The 27,737-nt window shown below is 50.3% G+C and overlaps 1 protein-coding gene across 2 annotated transcripts in view; it reads left to right on the plus strand.

Moving 5' to 3' along the window:
* Positions 1 to 27,365, plus strand: part of LOC115126598 (disks large homolog 4-like) — a 294,248-nt gene extending 266,883 nt beyond the window's left edge. For both annotated transcript variants that reach the window (XM_065025116.1, XM_065025117.1), the window contains exons 13-20: positions 4,150 to 4,252; positions 4,339 to 4,515; positions 15,302 to 15,387; positions 19,345 to 19,446; positions 21,722 to 21,894; positions 22,216 to 22,328; positions 26,323 to 26,414; positions 26,714 to 27,365. In XM_065025116.1, the coding sequence (XP_064881188.1) occupies positions 4,150 to 4,252; positions 4,339 to 4,515; positions 15,302 to 15,387; positions 19,345 to 19,446; positions 21,722 to 21,894; positions 22,216 to 22,328; positions 26,323 to 26,414; positions 26,714 to 26,820 (953 nt within the window). In that variant the 3' untranslated portion in view covers positions 26,821 to 27,365. The remainder of the gene's footprint in view (positions 1 to 4,149; positions 4,253 to 4,338; positions 4,516 to 15,301; positions 15,388 to 19,344; positions 19,447 to 21,721; positions 21,895 to 22,215; positions 22,329 to 26,322; positions 26,415 to 26,713) is intronic.
* Positions 27,366 to 27,737: the final 372 nt, after the last annotated feature.

Consider the following 27,737-nt stretch of genomic DNA (forward strand, 5'->3'; position numbering starts at 1 on the left):
ACAGACTACTATATACTAAATATAGACTACTGTAGACTATTTACAGACTACTGTAGACTATTTACAGACTACTATATACTAAATATAGACTACTGTAGACTATTTACAGACTACTACTAAATATAGACTATTTACAGACTACTATATACTAAATATAGACTACTATTTACAGACTACTTTACAGACTACTGTAGACTATTTACAGACTACTGTAGACTATTTACAGACTACTGTGGACTATTTACTGTAGACTATTTACAGACTACTGTGGACTATTTACAGACTACTGTGGACTATTTACAGACTACTGTAGACTATTTACAGACTACTGTGGACTATTTACAGACTACTGTGGACTATTTACAGACTACTGTAGACTATTTACAGACTACTGTGGACTATTTACAGACTACTGTAGACTATTTACAGACTACTATATACTAAATATAGACTACTGTGGACTATTTACAGACTACTGTATACTATTTATAGACTACTGTGGACTATTTACAGACTACTGTAGACTATTTACAGACTACTATATACTATTTACAGACTACTGACTAGACTACTTTACAGACTACTGTAGACTATTTACAGACTACTATAGACTATTTACAGACTACTGTGGACTATTTACAGACTACTGTACTATTTTACAGACTACTGTAGACTATTTACAGACTACTATTTACTAAATATAGACTACTGTAGACTATTTACAGACTACTGTGGACTATTTACAGACTACTGTGGACTATTTACAGACTACTGTGGACTATTTACAGACTACTATATACTAAATATAGACTACTGTGGACTATTTACAGACTACTATATACTAAATATAGACTAAATTAGACTACTGTGGACTATTTACAGACTACTATGGACTATTGAATACTACTGTGGACTATTTTACAGACTACTGTGGACTATTTACAGACTACTGTGGACTATTTGACTACTATATACTAAATATAGACTACTGGACTATTTACAGACTATTTACAGACTACTGTGGACTATTTACAGACTACTGTGGACTATTTACAGACTACTATATATTTACAGACTACTGTGGACTATTTACAGACTACTATTTACAGGGATACTGAATACAGACTACTGTGGACTATTTACAGACTACTGTGGACTATTTACAGACTACTATATACTGAATATATACTAGACTATTTACATTTACAGACTACTGTGGACTATTTACAGACTACTGTGGACTATTTACAGACTACTGACTATTTACAGACTACTATTTACATTACAGACTACTGTGGACTATTTACAGACTACTGTGGACTATTTACAGACTACTATATACTAAATATGACTGTGGATATTTACAGACTACTGTAGACTATTTACAGACTAGACTATTTACAGACTACTAGACTATTTACAGACTACTGTGGACTATTTACAGACTACTATATACTGAATATAGACTACTGTAGACTATTTACAGACTACTGTAGACTATTTACAGACTACTATATACTGAATATAGACTACTGTAGACTAAATACTGTCCAGAAGGTACCACTACTACAGCCTGATACAATTGTATCTTATTTCAACCTGTAGCCTGATACAATTGTATCTTATTTCAACCTGTGTGTCGTGATTGCGTTTGGTGTGGGGGGACAGAATCAATTTGCGCACGATGATATTACAGGGATATGGTTCTGAATATATACAACAACACCTCCCCTATAAACATTACAGGGATATGGCTCTGAATATATACAACAACACCTCCCCTATAAACATTACAGGGATATGGCTCTGAATATATACAGCAACACCTCCCCTATAAACATTACAGGGATATGGCTCTGAATATATACAGCAACACCTCCCTATAAACATTACAGGGATATGGCTCTGAATATATACAGCAACACCTCCCCTATAAACATTACAGGGATATGGCTCTGAATATATACAGCAACACCTCCCCTATAAACATTACAGGGATATGGCTCTGAATATATACAGCAACACCTCCCCTATAAACATTACAGGGATATGGCTCTGAATATATACAGCAACACCTCCCCTATAAACATTACAGGGATATGGCTCTGAATATATACAGCAACACCTCCCCTATAAACATTACAGGGATATGGCTCTGAATATATACAACACCACCTCCCCTATAAACATTACAGGGATATGGCTCTGAATATATACAGCAACACCTCCCCTATAAACATTACAGGGATATGGCTCTGAATATATACAGCAACACCTCCCCTATAAACATTACAGGGATATGGCTCTGAATATATACAGTAACACCTCCCCTATAAACATTACAGGGATATGGCTCTGAATATATACAACACCTCCCCTATAAACATTACAGGGATATGGCTCTGAATATATACAGCAACTCCTCCCCTATAAACATTACAGGGATATGGCTCTGAATATATACAACACCTCCCCTATAAACATTACAGGGATATGGCTCTGAATATATACAGCAACACCTCCCCCATAAACATTACAGGGATATGGCTCTGAATATATACAACACCTCCCCTATAAACATTACAGGGATATGGCTCTGAATATATAGAACACCTCCCCTATAAACATTACAGGGATATGGCTCTGAATATATACAGCAACACCTCCCCTATAAACATTACAGGGATATGGCTCTGAATATATACAGTAACACCTCCCCTATAAACATTACAGGGATATGGCTCTGAATATATACAGCAACACCTCCCCCATAAACATTACAGGGATGTGGCTCTGAATATATACAACACCTCCCCTATAAACATTACAGGGATATGGCTCTGAATATATACAGTAACACCTCCCCTATAAACATTACAGGGATATGGCTCTGAATATATACAACAACTCCTCCCCTATAAACATTACAGGGATATGGCTCTGAATATATACAGCAACACCTCCCTATAAGCATTCCCGTCTCTTCTATAGATGTTATATCCTTGTATTGCTACTGCTGTATCTTCAAATGAATTATCTAAGTGAGTCTCAGAAATGGCTAATATATAAATGTTATCTGATGTCAGCAAGTTATTTATTTATTTATCCGTTATTTTACCAGGTAAGTTGACTGAGAACACATTCTCATTTGCAGCAACGACCTGGGGAATAGTTACAGGGGAGAGGAGGGGGATGAATGAGCCAATTGTAAACTGGGGATTATTAGGTGTCCGTGATGGTTTGAGGGCCAGATTGGGAATTTAGCCAGGACACCGGGGTTAACACCCCTACTCTTACGATAAGTGCCATGGGTGTAAGGGATTTTCTCCTCTTCCTCCGAAGAGGAGAGGCGAAAAGGATCAGAGGACCAATATGCGGCGTGGTAAGTGTCCATGGTTCTTTTAATACGTAAATGTACACATGAACAACTGAATACAAAAACAAGAAACATGAAAACCCCAAACAGGCCTATCTGGTGCAAACACAGAGACAGGAACAATCACCCACAAACACACAGTGAAACCCAAGCTACCTAAGTATGATTCTCAATCAGAGACAACGAATGACACCTGCCTCTGATTGAGAACCATACTAGGCCGAAACATAGAAATCATAGAAAGACAAACATAGACTGCCCACACCAACTCACGCCCTGACCATACTAAATAATGACAAAACAAAGGAAATAAAGGTCAGAACGTGACAATGGGATCTTTAATGACCTCAGAGAGTAAGGACACCCGTTTAATGTCCCATCCGAAAGACGGCACCCTACACAGGGCAATGTCCCCAATCACTGCCCTGGGGCATTGGGATATTATTTAGACCAGAGGAAACAGTGCCTCCTACTGGCCCTCCAACACCACTTCCAGCAGCATCTGATCTCCCATCCAGGGACTGACCAGGACCAACCTGGTCATTGATTTCATGAACCTTATTTGTAAGGCTACATATATTAATATGGTCTATGTTTAGCCCCTTCCTGCTTATCAGAGAGACGTAATATTGGAAAAGAGCAAATAAAGCAAAGAGACTAAATATACATTCAGCAGTCTGTTCATCAATTGGTGTGTGTGTGTGTGTGTGTGTGTGTGTGTGTGCGTGCGTGCGTGCGTGCGTGCGTGCGTGCGTGCGCGTGCGTGTGTGTAGAATACAGCAGGTTTGAGGCTAAGATCCACGACCTGAGAGAACAGATGATGAACAGTAGCATGAGCTCTGGGACCCTCCGAGCCAACAGGACCTTCTATGTCAGGTAAAGTAGTGTCATGATAATGTAGCCCTATGTCATGCTAATATCTCCCTGACATACTAATGTAGCTCTATGTCCTCTCTATGCAGGGCCCTGTTTGACTATGATAAAACAGCAGACTGTGGGCTGTTGAGCCAGGCATTGGGCTTTAACTTCGGGGAGGTGCTCCATGTGACTGACTGTAGTGATGAAGAGTGGTGGACTGCTAGGAGACTGGGACAACAGGGAGAACTGGAGGAACTAGGGTATATACCCAGCAAACACAGGTAGGTAACACACCTAATGCGGGTAACGCACCTGACGCTGAGGGGGGCCACACATAACACTGAGGGGGACCACACATAACACTGAGGGGGACCACACCTAACACTGAGGGGGAGAACTAACGCTGAGGGGGACCAGACCTAACACTGAGGGGGACCACACCTGACGCTGAGGGGGACCACACCTAACACTGAGGGGGAGAACTAACGCTGAGGGGGACCAGACCTAACGCTGAGGGGGACCACACCTAACACTGAGGGGGGCCAGACCTAACACTGAGGGGGACCACACCTAACGCTGAGGGGGACCAGACCTAACACTGAGGGGGACCACACCTAACGCTGAGGGGGACCAGACCTAACACTGAGGGGGACCACACCTAACACTGAGGGGGACCACACCTAACACTGAGGAGGACCACACCTAACACTGAGGGGGACCACACCTAACACTGAGGAGGACCACACCTAACACTGAGGGGGACCAGACCTAACACTGAGGGGGACCACACCTAACACTGAGGGGGGCCACACCTAACACTGAGGGGGACCACACCTAACGATGAGGGGGGCCACACCTAACACTGAGGGGGAGAACTAACGCTGAGGGGGACAACACATAACACTGAGGGGGAGAACTAACGCTGAGGGGGACCACACCTAACACTGAGGGGGACCGCACCTAACGCTGAGGGGGGCCACACCTAACACTGAGGGGGACCACACCTAACACTGAGGGGGACCACACCTAACACTGAGGAGGACCACACCTAACACTGAGGGGGACCAGACCTAACACTGAGGGGGACCACACCTAACACTGAGGGGGGCCACACCTAACACTGAGGGGGACCACACCTAACGATGAGGGGGCCACACCTAACACTGAGGGGAGAACTAACGCTGAGGGGGACAACACATAACACTGAGGGGGAGAACTAACGCTGAGGGGGACCACACCTAACACTGAGGGGGACCACACCTAACACTGAGGGGGCCACACCTAACACTGAGGGGGACCACACCTAACACTGAGGGGGACCACACCTAACGCTGAGGGGGACCACACCTAACACTGAGGGGGGCCACACCTAACACTGAGGGGGACCACACCTAACGCTGATGGGGGGGAACACCTAACACTGAGGGGGACCAGACCTAACACTGAGGGGGACCACACCTAACACTGAGGGGGGCCACACCTAACACTGAGGGGGACCACACATAACACTGAGGGGGACCACATCTAAAACTGAGGAGGACCACACCTAACACTGAGGGGGACCAGACCTAACACTGAGGGGGACCACACCTAACACTGAGGGGGGCCACACCTAACACTGAGGGGGACCACACCTAACACTGAGGGGGGCCACACCTAACACTGAGGGGGACCACACATAACACTGAGGGGGACCACACCTAACACTGAGGGGGGCCACACCTAACACTGAGGGGGACCACACCTAACGCTGAGGGGGACCACACCTAACACTGAGGGGGGCCACACCTAACACTGAGGGGGAGAACTAACGCTGAGGGGGACATCACATAACACTGAGGGGGAGAACTAACGCTGAGGGGGACCACACCTAACACTGAGGGGGACCACACCTAACACTGAGGGGGACCAGACCTAACACTGAGGGGGACCACACCTAACACTGAGGGGGAACACACATAACACTGAGGGGGACCACACCTAACGCTGAGGGGGACCACACCTAACGCTGAGGGGGGCCACACCTAACACTGAGGGGGACCACACCTAACACTGAGGGGGACCACACCTAACACTGAGGGGGACCACACCTAACGCTGAGGGGGACCACACCTAACACTGAGGGGGCCACACCTAACACTGAGGGGGAGAACTAACGCTGAGGGGGAACACACATAACACTGAGGGGGAGAACTAACGCTGAGGGGGACCACACCTAACACTGAGGGGACCACACCTAACGCTGAGGGGGACCACACATAACACTGAGGGGGACCACACCTAACACTGAGGGGGGCCACACCTAACACTGAGGGGGAGAACTAACGCTGAGGGGGACCACACCTAACGCTGAGGGGGACCACACCTAACACTGAGGGGGACCAGACCTAACGCTGATGGGGGGGAACATCTAACACTGAGGGGGACCAGACCTAACACTGAGGCGGACCAGACCTAACACTGAGGGGGACCACACCTAAAACTGAGGCGGACCAGACCTAACACTGAGGGGGACCACACCTAACGCTGAGGGGGACCTAACACTGAGGGGGACCACACCTAACACTGAGGCGGACCAGACCTAACACTGAGGCGGACCAGACCTAACACTGAGGGGGGCCACACCTAACACTGAGGGGGACCACACCTAACGCTGAGGGGGACCACACCTAACACTGAGGGGGAGAACTAACGCTGAGGGGGACAACACCTAACACGGAGGCGGACCAGACCTAACACTGAGGGGGACCACACCTAACGCTGAGGGGGACCTAACACTGAGGGGGACCACACCTAACACTGAGGCGGACCAGACCTAACACTGAGGCGGACCAGACCTAACACTGAGGCGGACCAGACCTAACACTGAGGCGGACCAGACCTAACACTGAGGGGGACCACACCTAACACTGAGGCGGACCAGACCTAACACTGAGGGGACCACACCTAACACTGAGGCGGACCAGACCTAACACTGAGGGGGACCACACCTAACACTGAGGGGGACCACACCTAACACTGAGGGGGACGAGACTTAACACTGCGGGGGACCAGACCTAACACTGAGGGGGACCTAACACTGAGGGGGACCACACCTAACGCTGAGGGGGACCACACCTAACGCTGAGGGGGACCACACCTAACACTGAGGGGGACCACACCTAACGCTGAGGGGGACCTAACACTGAGGCGGACCAGACCTAACACTGAGGGGGACCAGACCTAATGCTGAGGGGGACCACACCTAACACTGAGGGGGAGACCTAACGCCGAGGGGGACCAGACCTAACACTGAGGGGGACCAGACCTAATGCTGAGGGGGACCACACCTAACACTGAGGGGGGACCTAACACTGAGGGGGACCCCTAACACTGAGGGGGACCACACCTAACGCTGAGGGGGCACCCCTAACGCTGAGGGGGACCACACCTAACACTGAGGGGAGACCTAACGCTGAGGGGGACCAGACCTAACACTGAGGGGGACCTAACACTGAAGGGGACCACACCTAACACTGAGGGGGGACCCCTAACACTGAGGGGGACCACACCTAACACTGAGGGGGGACCCCTAACACTGAGGGGGACCACACCTAACGCTGAGGGGGACCACACCTAATGCTAAGGAGGACCACTCCTAACACTGAGGGGGACCACACCTAACACTGAGGGGGACCACACCTAACACTGAGGGGGACCACACCTACCACTGAGGGGGAGACCTAACGCTGAGGGGGACCAGACCTAACGCTGAGGGGGACCACACCTAACGCTGAGGAGGACCACTCCTAACACTGAGGGGGGGACCTAACGCTGAAGGGACCACACCTAACGCTGAGGGAGACCACACCTAACGCTGAGGGGGGACACCTAACGCTGAGGGGGACCACACCTAACACTGAGGGGGGGACCTAACACTGAGGGGACCACACCTAACACTGAGGGGAACCACACCTAACACTGAGGGGGACCACACCTAACGCTGAGGGGGACCACACCTAACACTGAGGGGGTCCACACCTAACACTGAGGAGGACCACACCTAACACTGAGGGGGACCACACCTAACGCTGAGGGGGACCAGACCTAACACTGAGGGGGACCACACCTAACACTGAGGGGGACCACACCTAACGCTGAGGGGGACCACACCCAACACTGAGGGGGACCACACCTAACACTGAGGCGGACCAGACCTAACACTGAGGGGGGCCACACCTAACACTGAGGGGGAGACCTAACGCTGAGGGGACCACCTAACGCTGAGGGGGACCTAACACTGAGGGGGACCACACCTAACACTGAGGGGACCACACCTAACGCTGAGGGGGACCACACCTAACACTGAGGGGGACCACACCTACCACTGAGGGGGACCCGACCACACTGAGGGGGACCTAACACTGAGGGGGACCACACCTATCACTTAGGGGGGCTAACACTGAGGGGGACCACACCTAACGCTGAGGGGCTGAGGGGACCAGACCTAACACTGAGGGGGACCACACCTAACGGAGGGGACCACACCTAACGCTGAGGAGGACCACTCCTAACACTGAGGGGGACCACACCTAACACTGAGGGCGACCACACCTAACACTGATGAGGACCAAACCTAACACTGAGGGGGGGACCTAACGCTGAAGGGACCACACCTAACGCTGAGGGAGACCACACCTAACGCTGAGGGGGGACACCTAACGCTGAGGGGGACCACACCTAACACTGAGGGGGGACCTAACACTGAGGGGACCACACCTAACACTGTTGGGGAACACCTAACACTGGGGACCAAACCTAACACTGAGGGGGACCACACCTAACGCTGAGGGGGACCACAACTAACACTGATGGGGGGGAACACCTAACACTGAGGGGACCACACCTAACACTGAGGGGGACCACACCTAACGCTGAGGGGGAGCAGACCTAACACTGAGGAGGACCACACCTAACACTGGGGACCAGACCTAACACTGAGGGGGACCTAACACTGAGGCTGAGGGGGACACTAACACTGAGGGGGACCACGCCTAACTCTGAGGAGGACCACACCTAACACTGAGGGGGACCACACCTAACACTGAGGGGGACCACACCTAACGCTGAGGGGGTCCACACCTAACACTGAGGGGGTCCACACCTAACACTGAGGAGGACCACACCTAACACTGAGGGGGACCACACCTAACGCTGAGGGGGACCAGACCTAACACTGAGGGGGACCACACCTAACACTGAGGTGGACCACACCTAACGCTGAAGGAGGACCACTCCTAACACTGAGGGGGACCACACCTAACACTGAGGGGGACCACACCTAACACTGAGGCGGACCAGACCTAACACTGAGGGGGGCCACACCTAACACTGAGGGGGAGACCTAACGCTGAGGGGGACCACACCTAACGCTGAGGGGGACCTAACACTGAGGGGGACCACACCTAACACTGAGGGGGACCACACCTAACGCTGAGGGGGACCACACCTAACACTGAGGGGGACCACACCTACCACTGAGGGGGAGACCTAACGCTGAGGGGGACCCGACCTAACACTGAGGGGGGACCTAACACTGAGGGGGACCACACCTATCACTTAGGGGGGGGCTAACACTGAGGGGGACCACACCTAACGCTGAGGGGGACCACACCTAACGCTGAGGGGGACCAGACCTAACACTGAGGGGGACCACACCTAACGCTGAGGGGGACCACACCTAACGCTGAGGAGGACCACTCCTAACACTGAGGGGGACCACACCTAACACTGAGGGGGACCACACCTAATACTGAGGAGGACCAAACCTAACACTGAGGGGGGGGACCTAACGCTGAAGGGACCACACCTAACGCTGAGGGAGACCACACCTAACGCTGAGGGGGGACACCTAACGCTGAGGGGGACCACACCTAACACTGAGGGGGACCTAACACTGAGGGGACCACACCTAACACTGTTGGGGGAACACCTAACACTGAGGGGACCAAACCTAACACTGAGGGGACCACACCTAACGCTGAGGGGGACCACAACTAACACTGATGGGGGGGAACACCTAACACTGAGGGGGACCACACCTAACACTGAGGGGGACCACACCTAACGCTGAGGGGGAGCAGACCTAACACTGAGGAGGACCACACCTAACACTGAGGGGACCAGACCTAACGCTGAGGGGGAACAGACCTAACACTGAGGCTGAGGGGGGACACCTAACACTGAGGGGGACCACGCCTAACTCTGAGGAGGACCACACCTAACACTGAGGGGGACCACACCTAACACTGAGGGGGACCACACCTAACACTGAGGGGGTCCACACCTAACACTGAGGTGGACCACACCTAACACTGAGGGGGACCACACCTAACGCTGAGGGGGACCAGACCTAACACTGAGGGGGACCACACCTAACACTGAAGTGGACCACACCTAACGCTGAAGGAGGACCACTCCTAACACTGAGGGGGACCACACCTAACACTGAGGGGGACCACACCTAATACTGAGGAGGACCAAACCTAACACTGAGGGGGGGACCTAACGCTGAAGGGACCACACCTAACGCTGAGGGAGACCACACCTAATGCTGAGGGGGGACACCTAACGCTGAGGGGGACCACACCTAACACTAAGGGGGGGGGGGGCCCTAACACTGAGGGGACCACACCTAACACTGTTGGGGGAACACCTAACACTGAGGGGACCAAACCTAACACTGAGGGGACCACACCTAACGCTGAGGGGGACCACAACTAACACAATGGGGGGGAACACCTAACACTGAGGGTACTGTAGGGACCACACCTAACACTGAGTGGGACCACACCTAACACTGAGGGGGACCAGAACTAACGCTGATGGGGGGGAACACCTAACACTGAGGGTGACCACACCTAACACTGAGGCGGACCATACCTAACACTGAGGGGGACCACACCTAACGCTGAGGGGGACCACACCTAACACTGAGGGGGACCAGAACTAACGCTGATGGGGGAACACCTAACACTGAGGGTGACCACACCTAACACTGAGGCGGACCAGCCCTAACACTGAGGGGGACCACACCTAACACTGAGGCGGACCATACCTAACACTGAGGGGGACCACACCTAACACTGAGGGGGGACCTAACGCTGAGGGGACCACACCTAACACTGAGGCAGATCAGACCTAACACTGAGGCGGACCAGACCTAACACTGAGGGGGACCACACCTAACACTGAGGGGGACCAGACCTAACACTGAGGGGACCACACCTAACACTGAGGGGACCAGACCTAACGCTGAGGGGGACCACACCTAACGCTGAGGGGGACCACACCTAACACTGAGGGGACCAGACTTAACACTGCGGGGACGAGACCTAACGCTGAGGGGGACCTAACACTGAGGCGGACCAGACCTAACACTGAGGGGGACCACACCTAACACTGAGGGGACCACACCTAACGCTGAGGGGACCACACCTAACACTGAGGGGACCACACCTAACACTGAGGGGAGACTAACGCTGAGGGGACCAGACCTAACACTGAGGGGGACCTAACACTGAGGGGGACACCTAACACTGAGGGGGACCCCTAACACTGAGGGGGACACACCTAACACTGAGGGGGACCCCTAAGGAGGGGGACCACACCTAACACTGAGGGGGACCACACCTAACACTGAGGGGAGACCTAACGCTGAGGGGGACCAGACCTAACGCTGAGGGGGAGACTAACACTGAGGGGGACCTAACACCTAACACTGGGGGACCCCTAACACTGAGGGGGACCACACCTAACACTGAGGGGGGACCCTAACACCGAGGGGGACCACACCTAACGCTGAGGGGGACCAGACCTAACACTGAGGGGACCACACCTAACGCTGAGGAGGACCACTAACACTGAGGGGGGACCACACCTAACACTGGGGGGAACACCTAACACTGAGGGGACCACACCTAACACTGAGGGGGAGACCTAACGCTGAGGGGGACGCTGAGGGGACCTAACACTGAGGGGACCACACCTAATTCTGAGGGGACCAGACCTAACACTGAGGGGACCACACCTAACACTGAGGGGGGAGCTGCTGAGGGGGACACCTAACACTGAGGGGGACCTAACACTGAGGGGACCACACCTAACACTTAGGAGGACCACACCTAACACTGAGGGGGACCACACCTAACGCTGAGGGGGACCAGACCTAACGCTGAGGGGGACCAGACCTAACACTGAGGTGGACCACACCTAACGCTGAAGGAGGACCACTCCTAACACTGAGGGGACCACACCTAACACTGAGGGGGACCACACCTAATACTGAGGAGGACCAAACATAACACTGAGGGGGGACCTAACGCTGAAGGACCACACCTAACGCTGAGGGAGACCACACCTAATGCTGAGGGGGACACCTAACGCTGAGGGGGACCACACCTAACACTAAGGGGGGGGGGGCCTAACACTGAGGGGACCACACCTAACACTGTTGGGGGAACACCTAACACTGAGGGGACCAAACCTAACACTGAGGGGACCACACCTAACGCTGAGGGGGACCACAACTAACACAATGGGGGGGAACACCTAACACTGAGGGTACTGTAGGGACCACACCTAACACTGAGGGGGACCACACCTAACACTGAGGGGGACCAGAACTAACACTGATGGGGGGGAACACCTAACACTGAGGGTGACCACACCTAACACTGAGGCGGACCAGCCCTAACACTGAGGGGGACCACACCTAACACTGAGGCGGACCATACCTAACACTGAGGGGGACCACACCTAACGCTGAGGGGGACCACACTTAACACTGAGGGGGACCAGAACTAACGCTGATGGGGGAACACCTAACACTGAGGGTGACCACACCTAACACTGAGGCGGACCAGCCCTAACACTGAGGGGGACCACACCTAACACTGAGGCGGACCATACCTAACACTGAGGGGGACCACACCTAACGCTGAGGGGGACCTAACACTGAGGGGGACCACACCTAACACTGAGGCAGATCAGACCTAACACTGAGGCGGACCAGACCTAACACTGAGGGGGACCACACCTAACACTGAGGCGGACCAGACCTAACACTGAGGGGGACCACACCTAACACTGAGGGGGACCAGACCTAACGCTGAGGGGGACCACACCTAACGCTGAGGGGGACCACACCTAACACTGAGGGGGACCAGACTTAACACTGCGGGGGACGAGACCTAACGCTGAGGGGGACCTAACACTGAGGCGGACCAGACCTAACACTGAGGGGGACCACACCTAACACTGAGGGGGACCAGACCTAACGCTGAGGGGGACCACACCTAACACTGAGGGGGACCACACCTAACACTGAGGGGGAGACCTAACGCTGAGGGGGACCAGACCTAACACTGAGGGGGGACCTAACACTGAGGGGGACCACACCTAACACTGAGGGGGGACCCCTAACACTGAGGGGGACCACACCTAACGCTGAGGGGGGACCCCTAACGCGGAGGGGGACCACACCTAACACTGAGGGGGACCACACCTAACACTGAGGGGGAGACCTAACGCTGAGGGGGACCAGACCTAACACTGAGGGGGGACCTAACACTGAGGGGGACCACACCTAACACTGAGGGGGGACCCCTAACACTGAGGGGGACCACACCTAACACTGAGGGGGGACCCCTAACACCGAGGGGGACCACACCTAACGCTGAGGGGGACCAGACCTAACACTGAGGGGGACCACACCTAACGCTGAGGAGGACCACTCCTAACACTGAGGGGGACCACACCTAACACTGAGGGGGACCACACCTAACACTGAGGGGGACCACACCTAACACTGAGGGGGAGACCTAACGCTGAGGGGGACCACACCTAACGCTGAGGGGGACCTAACACTGAGGGGGACCACACCTAACACTGAGGGGGACCACACCTAATTCTGAGGGGGACCACACCTAACACTGAGGGGGACCACACCTAACACTGAGGGGGAGACCTAACGCTGAGGGGGACCAGACCTAACACTGAGGGGGGACCTAACACTGAGGGGGACCACACCTAACACTTAGGGGGCCCTAACACTGAGGGGGACCACACCTAACGCTGAGGGGGACCACACCTAACGCTGAGGGGGACCAGACCTAACACTGAGGTGGACCACACCTAACGCTGAAGGAGGACCACTCCTAACACTGAGGGGGACCACACCTAACACTGAGGGGGACCACACCTAATACTGAGGAGGACCAAACCTAACACTGAGGGGGGGGACCTAACGCTGAAGGGACCACACCTAACGCTGAGGGAGACCACACCTAATGCTGAGGGGGGACACCTAACGCTGAGGGGGACCACACCTAACACTAAGGGGGGCCTAACACTGAGGGGACCACACCTAACACTGTTGGGGGAACACCTAACACTGAGGGGACCAAACCTAACACTGAGGGGACCACACCTAACGCTGAGGGGGACCACAACTAACACAATGGGGGGGAACACCTAACACTGAGGGTACTGTAGGGACCACACCTAACACTGAGGGGGACCACACCTAACACTGAGGGGGACCACACCTAACACTGAGGGGACCACACCTAACGCTGAGGGGGACCACACCTAACGCTGAGGGGGAGCAGACCTAACACTGAGGAGGACCACACCTAACACTGAGGGGACCAGACCTAACACTGAGGGGGGGACACCTAACACTGAGGGGGACCACGCCTAACTCGGAGGAGGACCACACCTAACACTGAGGGGGACCACACCTAACACTGAGGGGGACCACACCTAACGCTGAGGGGGACCACACCTAACACTGAGGGGGACCACACATAACACTGAGGAGGACCACACCTAACACTGAGGGGGACCACACCTAACGCTGAGGGGGACCAGACCTAACACTGAGGGGGACCACACCTAACACTGAGGGGGACCACACCTAACACCTAAGTTAATACAGTTAACCCCCTCCTGTGTGTTTCTGTGAGTGGTCTCTAATGACACAGTATGTAGTGCCATGTTAATGTAGCCCTACGTCTCTCTATGCAGGGTGGAGAGGAAGGAGTGGTCTCGTATGAAGAATAAGGACCGCAGCAGCTTTGTTCAGAGCTATGAAACTGTTACACAGATAGAAGGTAGGTCTGACCTGTGACCTCAGATTATTTCATTTGTCTGAAATGGTGGTAGTTTCAGCCAGTAGAACTGAAGTGGAGGGTGTGTATCCCGCTCCGGCTAAAAGATGGCACTCTGACACAACCAGTGATGCTATAACTCTGGGCTATTCAATCGGGGGTATGCGGCCCCCTAGGGGTCCGCTGAGGTACTGTAGGGAGTCTCTGCCCCCCTAGGGATCCTCTGAGGTACTGTAGGGAGTCTCTGCCCCCCTAGGGATCTGCTGGGGTACTGTAGGGAGTCTCCGCCCCCCTAGGGATCCTCTGTGGTACTGTAGGGAGTCTCCGCCCCCCTAGGGATCTGCTGTGGTACTGTAGGGAGTCTCTGCCCCCCCTAGGGATCCTCTGAGGTACTGTAGGGAGTCTCTGCCCCCCTAGGGATCCACTGAGGTACTGTAGGGAGTCTCTGCCCCCTAGGGATCCACTGAGGTACTGTAGGGAGTCTCTGCCCCTAGGGGGATCTGTAGGAGTCTCTAACCCCCTAGGGATCCACTGTGGTACTGTAGGGAGTCTCTACCCCCCTAGGGATCCACTGAGGTACTGTAGGGAGTCTCTGCCCCCTAGGGATCCACTGAGGTACTGTAGGGAGTCTCTGCCCCCCTAGGGATCCACTGAGGTACTGTAGGGAGTCTCTGCCCCCTAGGGATCCACTGAGGTACTGTAGGGAGTCTCTGCCCCCTAGGGATCCACTGTGGTACTGTAGGGAGTCTCTGCTCCCCTAGGGATCCACTGAGGTACTGTAGGGAGTCTCCGCCCCCCTAGGGATCCTCTGTGGTACTGTAGGGAGTCTCTGCCCCCCGTAGGGATCCCCTGAGGTACTGTAGGGAGTCTCTGCCCCCTAGGGATCCACTGAGGTACTGTAGGGAGTCTCTGCCCCCTAGGGATCCACTGAGGTAGGGACTGTAGGGAGTCTCTAGCCCCCTAGGGATCCACTGAGGTACTGTAGGGAGTCTCTGCTCCCCTAGGGATCCACTGAGGTACTGTAGGGAGTCTCTGCTCCCCCTAGGGATCCACTGAGGTACTGTAGGGAGTCTCTGCTCCCCTAGGGATCCACTGAGGTACTGTAGGGAGTCTCTGCTCCCTAGGGATCCACTGTGGTACTGTAGGGAGTCTCTGCCCCCCGTAGGGATCCCCTGAGGTACTGTAGGGAGTCTCTGCCCCCTAGGGATCCACTGAGGTACTGTAGGGAGTCTCTGCTCCCCTAGGGATCCACTGTGGTACTGTAGGGAGTCTCTGCCCCCCTAGGGATCCCCTGAGGTACTGTAGGGAGTCTCTGCCCCCTAGGGATCCACTGAGGTACTGTAGGGAGTCTCTGCCCCCCTAGGGATCCCCTGAGGTACTGTAGGGAGTCTCTGCCCCCTAGGGATCCACTGTGGTACTGCATGACTCTGTGAAAATATACATATTTAATTATTTTAAGTGAAAAAAACATTTGTATTTACTTAAATGTTTGAATGAATATCACTAGCAACAACAGAAAATAGAAACACAACATGCAACAATGTTAATGAGTTGACAAAGTTCAATTTCTTATAAAGAAATCAGTGAATTGAAATAAATGAATTAGGCCCTAATCTATGCATTTCACATGACTGGGAATACAGATATGCATCTGTTGGGCACAGATACACAGATGGGGTGGCAGGTAGCCTAGTGGTTAGAGTGTTGGGCCTGTTACCAGCAGGTAGCCTAGTGGTTAGAGTGTTGGGCTAGTAACCAGCAGGTAGCCTAGTGGTTAGAGTGTTGGGCCAGTAACCAGCAGGTAGCCTAGTGGTTAGAGTGTTGGGCTAGTAACCGGCAGGTAGCCTAGTGGTTAGAGTGTTGGGCCAATAACCAGCAGGTAACCTAGTGGTTAGAGCGTTGGGCCAGTAACCAGCAGGTAGCCTAGTGGTTAGAGCGTTGGGCCAGGAAGCAGCAGGTAGCCTAGTGGTTAGAGTGTTGGGCCAGTAACCAGCAGGTAGCCTAGTGGTTAGAGTGTTGGGCCAATAACCAGCAGGTAGCCTAGTGGTTAGAGTATTGGGCCAGTAACCGAAAGGTTTCTAGATCGAATCCCTGAGCTGACAAGGTACAAATCTGTTGTTCTGCCACTGAACAAGGCAGTTAACCCACTGTTCCTAGGCCGTCATTGAAAATAAGAATTTGTTCTTTACTAACTTGCCTAGTTAAATAAAGGTTAAATAATAATTATAAAAGACCTTTAAAAAAACAGTCAGTATGTGCTGTGACCACCATTTGCTTCATGCAGCGCGACACATCTCATGTTCCTGGGTCCCTGGGAGTAAGGCCTTGGGAGGAAGGCCCTGAGTTTGCCTGGGAGAAAGGCCCTGGGTCCCTGGGAGTAAGGCCCTGGGAGGAAGTCCCCGGGTTTGCCTGGGAGGAAGTCCCTGGGTTTGCCTGGGAGTAAGGCCCTGGGTCCCTGGGAGTAAGGCCCTGGGTCCCTGGGAGGAAGTACCTGGTTTGCCTGGGAGGAAGTCCCTGGGTTTGCCTGGGAGTAAGGCCCTGGGTCCCTGGGAGGAAGTACCTGGTTTGCCTGGGAGGAAGTCCCTGGGTTTGCCTGGGAGGAAGTCCCTGGGAGGAAGTCCCTGGTTTGCCTGGGAGGAAGTCCCTGGGTTTGCCTGGGAGTAAGGCCCTGGGTCCCTGGGAGGAAGGCCCTGGGTCCCTGGGAGTAATGCCCTGGGTCCCTGCGAGGAAGTACCTGGGAGGAAGTCCCTGGGTTTGCCTGGGAGTAAGGCCCTGGGTCCCTGGGAGGAAGGCCCTGGGAGGAAGTCCCTGGGTTTGCCTGGGAGTAAGACCCTGGGTCCCTGGGAGGAAGGCCCTGGGAGGAAGTCCCTGGGTCCCTGGGAGGAAGGCCCTGGGAGTAAGGCCCTGGGTCCCTGGGAGGAAGGCCCTGGGAGGAAGTCCCTGGGAGGAAGTCCCTGGGTTTGCCTGGGAGTAAGACCCTGGGTCCCTGGGAGGAAGTACCTGGTTTGCCTGGGAGGAAGTCCCTGGGTTTGTAAGGCCCTGGAAGTCCCTGGGAGGAAGTCCCTGGGTTTGCCTGGGAGTAAGGCCCTGGGTCCCTGGGAGGAAGGCCCTGAGTCCCTGGGAGTAATGCCCTGGGTCCCTGGGAGGAAGTACCTGGGAGGAAGTCCCTGGGTTTGCCTGGGAGTAAGGCCCTGGGTCCCTGGGAGGAAGGCCCTGGGAGGAAGTCCCTGGGTTTGCCTGGGAGTAAGGCCCTGGGTCCCTGATTGTATTAAGCTATATTGAATTTTTGTTTCAGTTTTCTATTCCAGGCATTCTTATACTGGTCCTACTAAAGACAGATGTGACCTGTAACTTTAGTCTTTCACTTTTCAATGAGAGAGAGAAATACAGTTATCCCTGGGTCCCTCTCTCTCTCTCTCTGTTTGCCTCCAGGAAGTCCCTGGGTTTTATAGGCCCTGGGTCCCTAAAGGAAGTCCCTGGGTTTGCCTGGGAGTAAGGCCCTGGGTCCCTGGGAGGAAGGCCCTGAGTCCCTGGGAGTAATGCCCTGGGTCCCTGGGAGGAAGTACCTGGGAGGAAGTCCCTGGGTTTGCCTCTCTCTCTGTCCTCCAGTCCCTGGGAGGAAGGCCCTGGGATCATTATACTGGATCCTACTAAAAGAGGGCCCTGAGTGACCTCTAACTCTCTCTCTCTCTCTCTCCAGTCCACTATGTGAGGCCTATCATTATACTGGGTCCTACTAAAGACAGAGTGACCTCTAACTCTCTCTCTCTCTCTCTCTGTCTCTCCAGTCCACTATGTGAGGCCTATCATTATACTGGGTCCTACTAAAGACAGAGTGACCTCTAACCTCTCTCTCTCTCTCTCTGTCTCTCCAGTCCACTATGTGAGGCCTATCATTATACTGGGTCCTACTAAAGACAGAGTGACCTCTAACCTCTCTCTCTCTCTCTGTCTCTCCAGTCCACTATGTGAGGCCTATCATTATACTGGGTCCTACTAAAGACAGAGTGAATGATGATCTTCTCTCTGAGTTTCCTGACAAGTTTGGTTCCTGTGTTCCACGTGAGTATTACTATCAAATATAGGTACTACTACAGGTACTGTATACACATAGGTACTACTATTGACCCATTATATACACATAGGTACTACTACCGACCCATTATATACACATAGGTACTACTACCGACCCATTATATGAGGTACTACTATCATTATACTAGGTACTACTAAAGACAGATGATATAACATAGGTACTACTCTACTGTATACACATAGTCCACTATGTGAGGCCTATTATTATACTAGGTCCTACTAAAGACCCATTATGACACATAACTACTCTCTCTATATCTGTCTCTCCAGTCCACTATATGAGGCCTATCATTATACTACCGTCCCATTAAAGACAGAGTGACCTCTAACCCATTATATCTGTCATCCAGTCCACTATGATGAGGCCTATCATTATACTGGGTCCTACTAAAGACAGAGTGATATAACCTAGGTACTACTACCAACCCATTATCTCCATAGGTCCACTATGTGAGGCCTATTATATATACTAGGTCCTACTAAAGACCCAGTTATATACACATAGGTACTATATACATGTAGTTACTACTATTGACCCATTATATACACATAGGTACTATATACATGTAGGTACTACTATTGACCCATTATATACACATAGGTACTACTATAGACCCATTATAGACAAATAGGTACTACTATAGGTACTACTATTGACCCATTATATATTTATAGGTACTATATATTATAGGTACTATTATATATTTATATACTACTATAATACAGATGAAAACTCTCTTGGTAGATAGTGTGGTCTACAGCTTATCATAAGGTACTCTACCTCAGACGGGCAATACCTCTAGACTTCTTTAATATTAGACATCGTGCACCAGCTGTTATTGACAAATAGACCCCCACTCCTCGTCTTACCAGAGGTAGTGTCTCTGTTCTGCCGGTGCATGGAAAATCACCAGCTGTTATTGACAAATAGACACACACCTCCACCCCTCGTCTTACCAGAGGTAGCGTCTCTGTTCTGCCGGTGCAGGGAAAATCATCAGCTGTTATTGACAAATAGACACACACCTCCACCCCTCGTCTTACCAGAGGTAGCGTCTCTGTTCTGCCGGTGCATGGAAAATCACCAGCTGTTATTGACAAATAGACACACACCTCCACCCCTCGTCTTACCAGAGGTAGTGTCTCTGTTCTGCCGGTGCATGGAAAATCACCAGCTGTTATTGACAAATAGACACACTCCTCCACTCTCTCTCAGTCTTACCAGAGGCCTATCATTTCTGCCGGTCCTATGGAAAATCACCAGCTGAATGACAAATAGACCACACTCTCCAGTTTCGTCTTACCAGAGTTTGGTCTCTGTTCTCCGGTGCAGGAAAATCACCATATAGGTATTGACAAATAGACACACACCTCCACCCATTATATACCAGAGGTAGCGTATCTGTTCTAGGTACAGGGAAAATTTATATACTCTATAATACAGATCATCCACTCTCTTGGTGAAACATAAGATGTTACAGCTTTTAATGTCCGTTGGTGGGATAATCTTAATCAGTCGGTCATCCCGTCTCGGTGAAACATAAGATGTTACAGCTTTTAATGTCCCGTTGGTGGGATAATCTTAATAGTCGTTCATCCACGTCTCGGTGAAACATAAGATGTTACAGCTTTTAATGTCCCGTTGGTGGGATAATCTTAATAGTCGTTCATCCACGTCTCGGTGAAACATAAGATGTTACAGCTTTTAATGTCCCGTTGGTGGGATAATCTTAATTAGTAGATCGTCATATAGTTTGTGTCCCAAATAAACAATCAACAATATACTATTTACAATTAAACTACACTTTAAAAACGTTATCTGAAATAGTGTCCTAACACAGAACATGTGTCCGTCTGTGTGTGTGTGTGTGTGTGTAACATAAGCGTGTGTGTGTGTGTGTGTAACATAAATGTGTGTGTGTGTGTGTGTGTAACATAAACGTGTGTGTGTGTAACATTAACGTGTGTGTGTGTGTGTGTAACATAAATGTGTGTGTGTGTGTGTGTGTGTGTGTAACATAAACGTGTGTGTGTGTGTAACATAAATGTGTGTGTGTGTGTGTAACATAAATGTGTGTGTGTGTGTGTAACATAGATGTGTGTGTGTGTGTGTGTGTGTGTGTGTGTGTGTGTGTGTGTGTGTGTGTGTGTGTGTGTGTGTGTGTGTGTGTGTGTAACATAAACGTGTGTGTGTGTGTGTGTAACATAAATGTGTGTGTAACATAAACGTGTGTGTGTGTAGACACGACGCGGCCCCAGAGGGAGTATGAGGTGGATGGGCGGGACTACCACTTTGTGTCGTCAAGGGAACAGATGGAGAAGGACATCCAATCACATCACTTCATAGAGGCGGGTCAATACAACAGTCACCTGTATGGAACCAGCGTTCAGAGTGTCCGCATGGTCGCAGAGCAGGTAAGGGGAGGGAGTGTACGTGTGTGTGTGTGTGTGTGTGTGTGTGTGTGTGTGTGTGTGTGTGTGTGTGTGTGTGTGTGTGTGTGTGTGTGTGTGTGTGTGTGTGTGTGTGTGTGTGTGTGTGTGTGTGTGAGAGACCCTTTAACTATTTGGTCCTTTAATGTGTAAAGTATTCTATTGTGTATGTTCTGCACTATTGATTAACCAGGTGTGTGTGTGAGAGAGAGAGACCCTTTAACTATTTGGTCCTTTAATGTGTAAAGTATTCTATTGTGTATGTTCTGCACTATTGATTAACCAGGTGTGTGTTTGTGTGCACAGATGGGGAAACACTGTATCTTAGATGTATCAGCTAATGCAGTGAGGAGACTACAGGCAGCTCAGCTTCATCCTATTGCTGTCTTCATCAGACCAAGATCACTGGAAAATATACTGTAAGTAGGAGGGAGTGGGTTCTCTTCCTCAGACCAAGATCACTGGAAAATATACTGTAAGTAGGAGGGAGTGGGTTCTCTTCATCAGACCAAGATCACTGGAAAATATACTGTAAGTAGGAGGGAGTGGGTTCTCTTCCTCAGACCAAGATCACTGGAAAATATACTGTAAGTAGGAGGGAGTGGGTTCTCTTCCTCAGACCAAGATCACTGGAAAATATACTGTAAATAGGAGGGAGTGGGTTCTCTTCCTCAGACCAAGATCACTGGAAAATATACTGTAAATAGGAGGGAGTGGGTTCTCTTCCTCAGACCAAGATCACTGGAAAATATACTGTAAGTAGGAGGGAGTGGGTTCTCTTCCTCAGACCAAGATCACTGGAAAATATACTGTAAGTAGGAGGGAGTGGGTTCTCTTCATCAGACCAAGATCACTGGAAAATATACTGTAAATAGGAGGGAGTGGGTTATCTTCATCAGACCAAGATCACTGGAAAATATACTGTAAATAGGAGGGAGTGGGTTCTCTTCCTCAGACCAAGATCACTGGAAAATATACTGTAAATAGGAGGGAGTGGGTTCTCTTCCTCAGACCAAGATCACTGGAAAATATACTGTAAGTAGGAGGGAGTGGGTTCTCTTCCTCAGACCAAGATCACTGGAAAATATACTGTAAATAGGAGGGAGTGGGTTCTCTTCCTCAGACCAAGATCACTGGAAAATATACTGTAAGTAGGAGGGAGTGGGTTCTCTTCATCAGACCAAGATCACTGGAAAATATACTGTAAGTAGGAGGGAGTGGGTTCTCTTCCTCAGACCAAGATCACTGGAAAATATACTGTAAGTAGGAGGGAGTGGGTTATCTTCATCAGACCAAGATCACTGGAAAATATACTGTAAATAGGAGGGAGTGGGTTGTCTTCCTCAGACCAAGATCACTGGAAAATATACTGTAAATAGGAGGGAGTGGGTTATCTTCATCAGACCAAGATCACTGGAAAATATACTGTAAATAGGAGGGAGTGGGTTCTCTTCCTCAGACCAAGATCACTGGAAAATAATCTGTTAATCTAATAGTGCCTGTGTGTGTGGTAAATTGTTGAGCAGATTCAGGGGTTATCTTTTTTAAGTTTAGCTTGGATTAATTTAATTCCTTCCTGTCAGGCATTGTGCAGTTACAGTCTGGACACTAGAGGTCTCTATGGAAACAACAGTTGTGATTCATTATTAAAATACTTCAAGTTGAATCACTCTTCCTTTCTTTCTGTTGAGGGAGTGGGTTCTCTTTAGATGATCACAAAATAATCTGTTAACTACATCAGTGCCTGTAGTGTTGGAATATCTGTGTGTTACAGATTCAGGGGTTATCTTGTGTTACAGTTGACCTGGACATCTTAATTTACCTGGACTGTGAGGCATTGTGCAGTGACAGTCTGGACATCTGTGTGTTACAGTGACCTGGACATTATTTACAGTTGAATCACCTTGGACTTTCTTTCTGTTGTGTGTTAGATGATCTGGACATGAGTGATGGAATATCTGTGTGTTACAGTGACCTGGACATCTGTGTGTTACAGTGACCTGGACATCTGTGTGTTACAGTGACCTGGACATGAGTGATGGAATATCTGTGTGTTACAGTGGAATATCTGTGTGTTACAGTGACCTGGACATCTGTGTGTTACAGTGACCTGGACATGAGTGATGGAATATCTGTGTGTTACAGTGACCTGGACATCTGTGTGTTACAGTGACCTGGACATCTGTGTGTTACAGTGACCTGGACATCTGTGTGTTACAGTGACCTGGACATCTGTGTGTTACAGTGACCTGGACATCTGTGTGTTACAGTGACCTGGACATCTGTGTGTTACAGTGACCTGGACATGAGTGATGGAATATCTGTGTGTTACAGTGACCTGGACATCTGTGTGTTACAGTGACCTGGACATCTGTGTGTTACAGTGACCTGGACATGAGTGTTGGAATATCTGTGTGTTACAGTGACCTGGACATCTGTGTGTTACAGTGACCTGGACATCTGTGTGTTACAGTGACCTGGACATGAGTGATGGAATATCTGTGTGTTACAGTGACCTGGACATGAGTGATGGAATATCTGTGTGTTACAGTGACCTGGACATGAGTGATGGAATATCTGTGTGTTACAGTGACCTGGACATCTGTGTGTTACAGTGACCTGGACATGAGTGATGGAATATCTGTGTGTTACAGTGACCTGGACATCTGTGTGTTACAGTGACCTGGACATCTGTGTGTTACAGTGACCTGGACATGAGTGATGGAATATCTGTGTGTTACAGTGACCTGAACATCTGTGTGTTACAGTGACCTGGACATCTGTGTGTTACAGTGACCTGGACATGAGTGTTGGAATATCTGTGTGTTACAGTGACCTGGACATCTGTGTGTTACAGTGACCTGGACATCTGTGTGTTACAGTGACCTGGACATGAGTGTTGGAATATCTGTGTGTTACAGTGACCTGGACATCTGTGTGTTACAGTGACCTGGACATCTGTGTTACAGTGACCTGGACATGAGTGTTGGAATATCTGTGTTACAGTTACAGTGACCTGGACATCTGTGGTGTTACAGTGACCTGGACATCTGTGTGTTACAGTGACCTGAACATCTGTGTGTTGTGACCATGAGTGTTGGAATATCTGTGTGTTACAGTGACCTGGACATCTGTGTGTTACAGTGACCTGAACATCTGTGTGTTACAGTGACCTGGACATGAGTGTTGGAATATCTGTGTGTTACAGTGACCTGGACATCTGTGTGTTACAGTGACCTGGACATCTGTGTGTTACAGTGACCTGGACATGAGTGTTGATACATCTGTGTGTTACAGTGACCTGGACATCTGTGTGTTACAGTGACCTGGACATGAGTGTTGATACATCTGTGTGTTACAGTGACCTGGACATCTGTGTGTTACAGTGACCTGGACATGAGTGTTGGAATATCTGTGTGTTACAGTGACCTGGACATCTGTGTGTTACAGTGACCTGGACATCTGTGTGTTACAGTGACCTGGACATGAGTGTTGGAATATCTGTGTGTTACAGTGACCTGAACATCTGTGTGTTACAGTGACCTGGACATGAGTGTTGATACATCTGTGTGTTACAGTGACCTGAACATGAGTGATGGAATATCTGTGTGTTACAGTGACCTGAACATCTGTGTGTTACAGTGACCTGGACATGAGTGTTGGAATATCTGTGTGTTACAGTGACCTGAACATCTGTGTGTTACAGTGACCTGGACATGAGTGTTGGAATATCTGTGTGTTACAGTGACCTGAACATCTGTGTGTTACAGTGACCTGGACATGAGGGTTGATACATCTGTGTGTTACAGTGACCTGGACATCTGTGTGTTACAGTGACCTGGACATGAGTGTTGGAATATCTGTGTGTTACAGTGACCTGGACATGAGTGTTGGAATATCTGTGTGTTACAGTGACCTGGACATGAGTGTTGATACATCTGTGTGTTACAGTGACCTGGACATGAGTGTTGATACATCTGTGTGTTACAGTGACCTGGACATCTGTGTGTTACAGTGACCTGGACATGAGTGTTGGAATATCTGTGTGTTACAGTGACCTGGACATGAGTGTTGATACATCTGTGTGTTACAGTGACCTGGACATCTGTGTGTTACAGTGACCTGGACATCTGTGTGTTACAGTGACCTGGACATGAGTGTTGATACATCTGTGTGTTACAGTGACCTGGACATGAGTGTTGGAATATCTGTGTGTTACAGTGACCTGGACATCTGTGTGTTACAGTGACCTGGACATCTGTGTGTTACAGTGACCTGGACATGAGTGTTGGAATATCTGTGTGTTACAGTGACCTGGACATGAGTGTTGGAATATCTGTGTGTTACAGTGACCTGAACATCTGTGTGTTACAGTGACCTGGACATGATTGTTGATACATCTGTGTGTTACAGTGACCTGAACAAGCGTCTGACAGAGGACCAGGCCAGAAAGGCTCTGGACAGAGCTGTCAAACTGGAACAAGACTTTATAGAATGCTTCTCAGGTAACACACACACACACACCACACACATACACACACACACGTTAATGCTACACACACCACACACACACACACACACACACACACACGTTAATGTTACACACACACACACACACATGTTAATGTTACACACACACATCAATGCGCACACATTCTCTCTCTCTCTCTCTCTCTCTCTCTCTCTCTCTCTCTCTCTCTCTCTCTCTTTCTAACCCTGTCTCTGTCTCTCTCTCTCTCTCTCTCTCTCTCTCTCTCTCTCTCTCTTTCTAACCCTGTCTCTGTCTCTGACCCTCTGTGTGTAGCTATTGTGGAAGGGGAGAGTTTTGAAGACGTTTATCACATGGTGAAGACTGTGATCGAAGAGCAGAGTGGACCCTACATATGGATACAATCAAGAGAAAGACTATAAAAGAGAGGAGAGGAGCAGAGGAGAGGAGCCTATATATGGACACCATCTAGGGAAACACTATAGAGGAGATTAGAGGAGAGTTGAGGAGATGAGAAGAGAGGAGAGGAGAGGAGATATTAGGAGAGAAGAGAGGAGAGTTGAGTTGAGGAGAGAAGAGGAAAAGAGAGGAGAGTTGAGGAAAAAAAGAGAGGAGGAGAGAAGAGAAGAGAAGAGAGTTGAGGAAAAGAGAGAGGAGAGGAGAGGAGAGTTGAGATAAGAGGAAAAGAGAGAGGAGGAGAGAAGAGAGGAGAGTTGAGATGAGAGGAAAAGAGAGAGGAGAGAAGAGAAGAGAGGAGAGTTGAGATAAGAGGAAAAGAGAGAGGAGGAGAGAAGAGAGGAGAGTTGAGATAAGAGGAAAAGAGAGAGGAGAGAAGAGAAGAGAGGAGAGTTGAGATAAGAGGAAAAGAGAGAGTAGGAGAGAAGAGAAGAGAGTTGAGGAAAAGAGAGAGGAGGAGAGTTGAGGAGAGAAGAGGAAAAGAGAGAGGAGAGGAGAGTTGAGATAAGAGAGAGAGGAGAGAAGAGAAGAGAGGAGAGTTGAGATAAGAGGAAAAGAGAGAGGAAGAGAGGAGAGTTGAGATAAGAGGAAAAAAGAGAGGAGAGAAGAGAAGAGAGGAGAGTTGAGATAAGAGGAGAAAAGAGAGGAGGAGAGAAGAGAGGAGAGTTGAGATAAGAGGAAAAGAGAGAGGAGGTGAGAAGAGAAGAGAGGAGAGTTGAGAAGATGGGTTGTACAAGGCCTCTGAGATTATCACCTTGACTACTGTTGCTTCGGATACTGTCACCACAACTACCGTGGATACCATCTCACAGCAACCAGAAGGAGAGAGAGGGACAGAAGGAGAGATGGAGAGACACTGTAAGGCTCACCACAGAACCAAGAG

This window comes from Oncorhynchus nerka, linkage group LG12 (assembly GCF_034236695.1).
Source record: "Oncorhynchus nerka isolate Pitt River linkage group LG12, Oner_Uvic_2.0, whole genome shotgun sequence".
Classification (NCBI taxonomy): Eukaryota; Metazoa; Chordata; class Actinopteri; order Salmoniformes; family Salmonidae; genus Oncorhynchus; species Oncorhynchus nerka.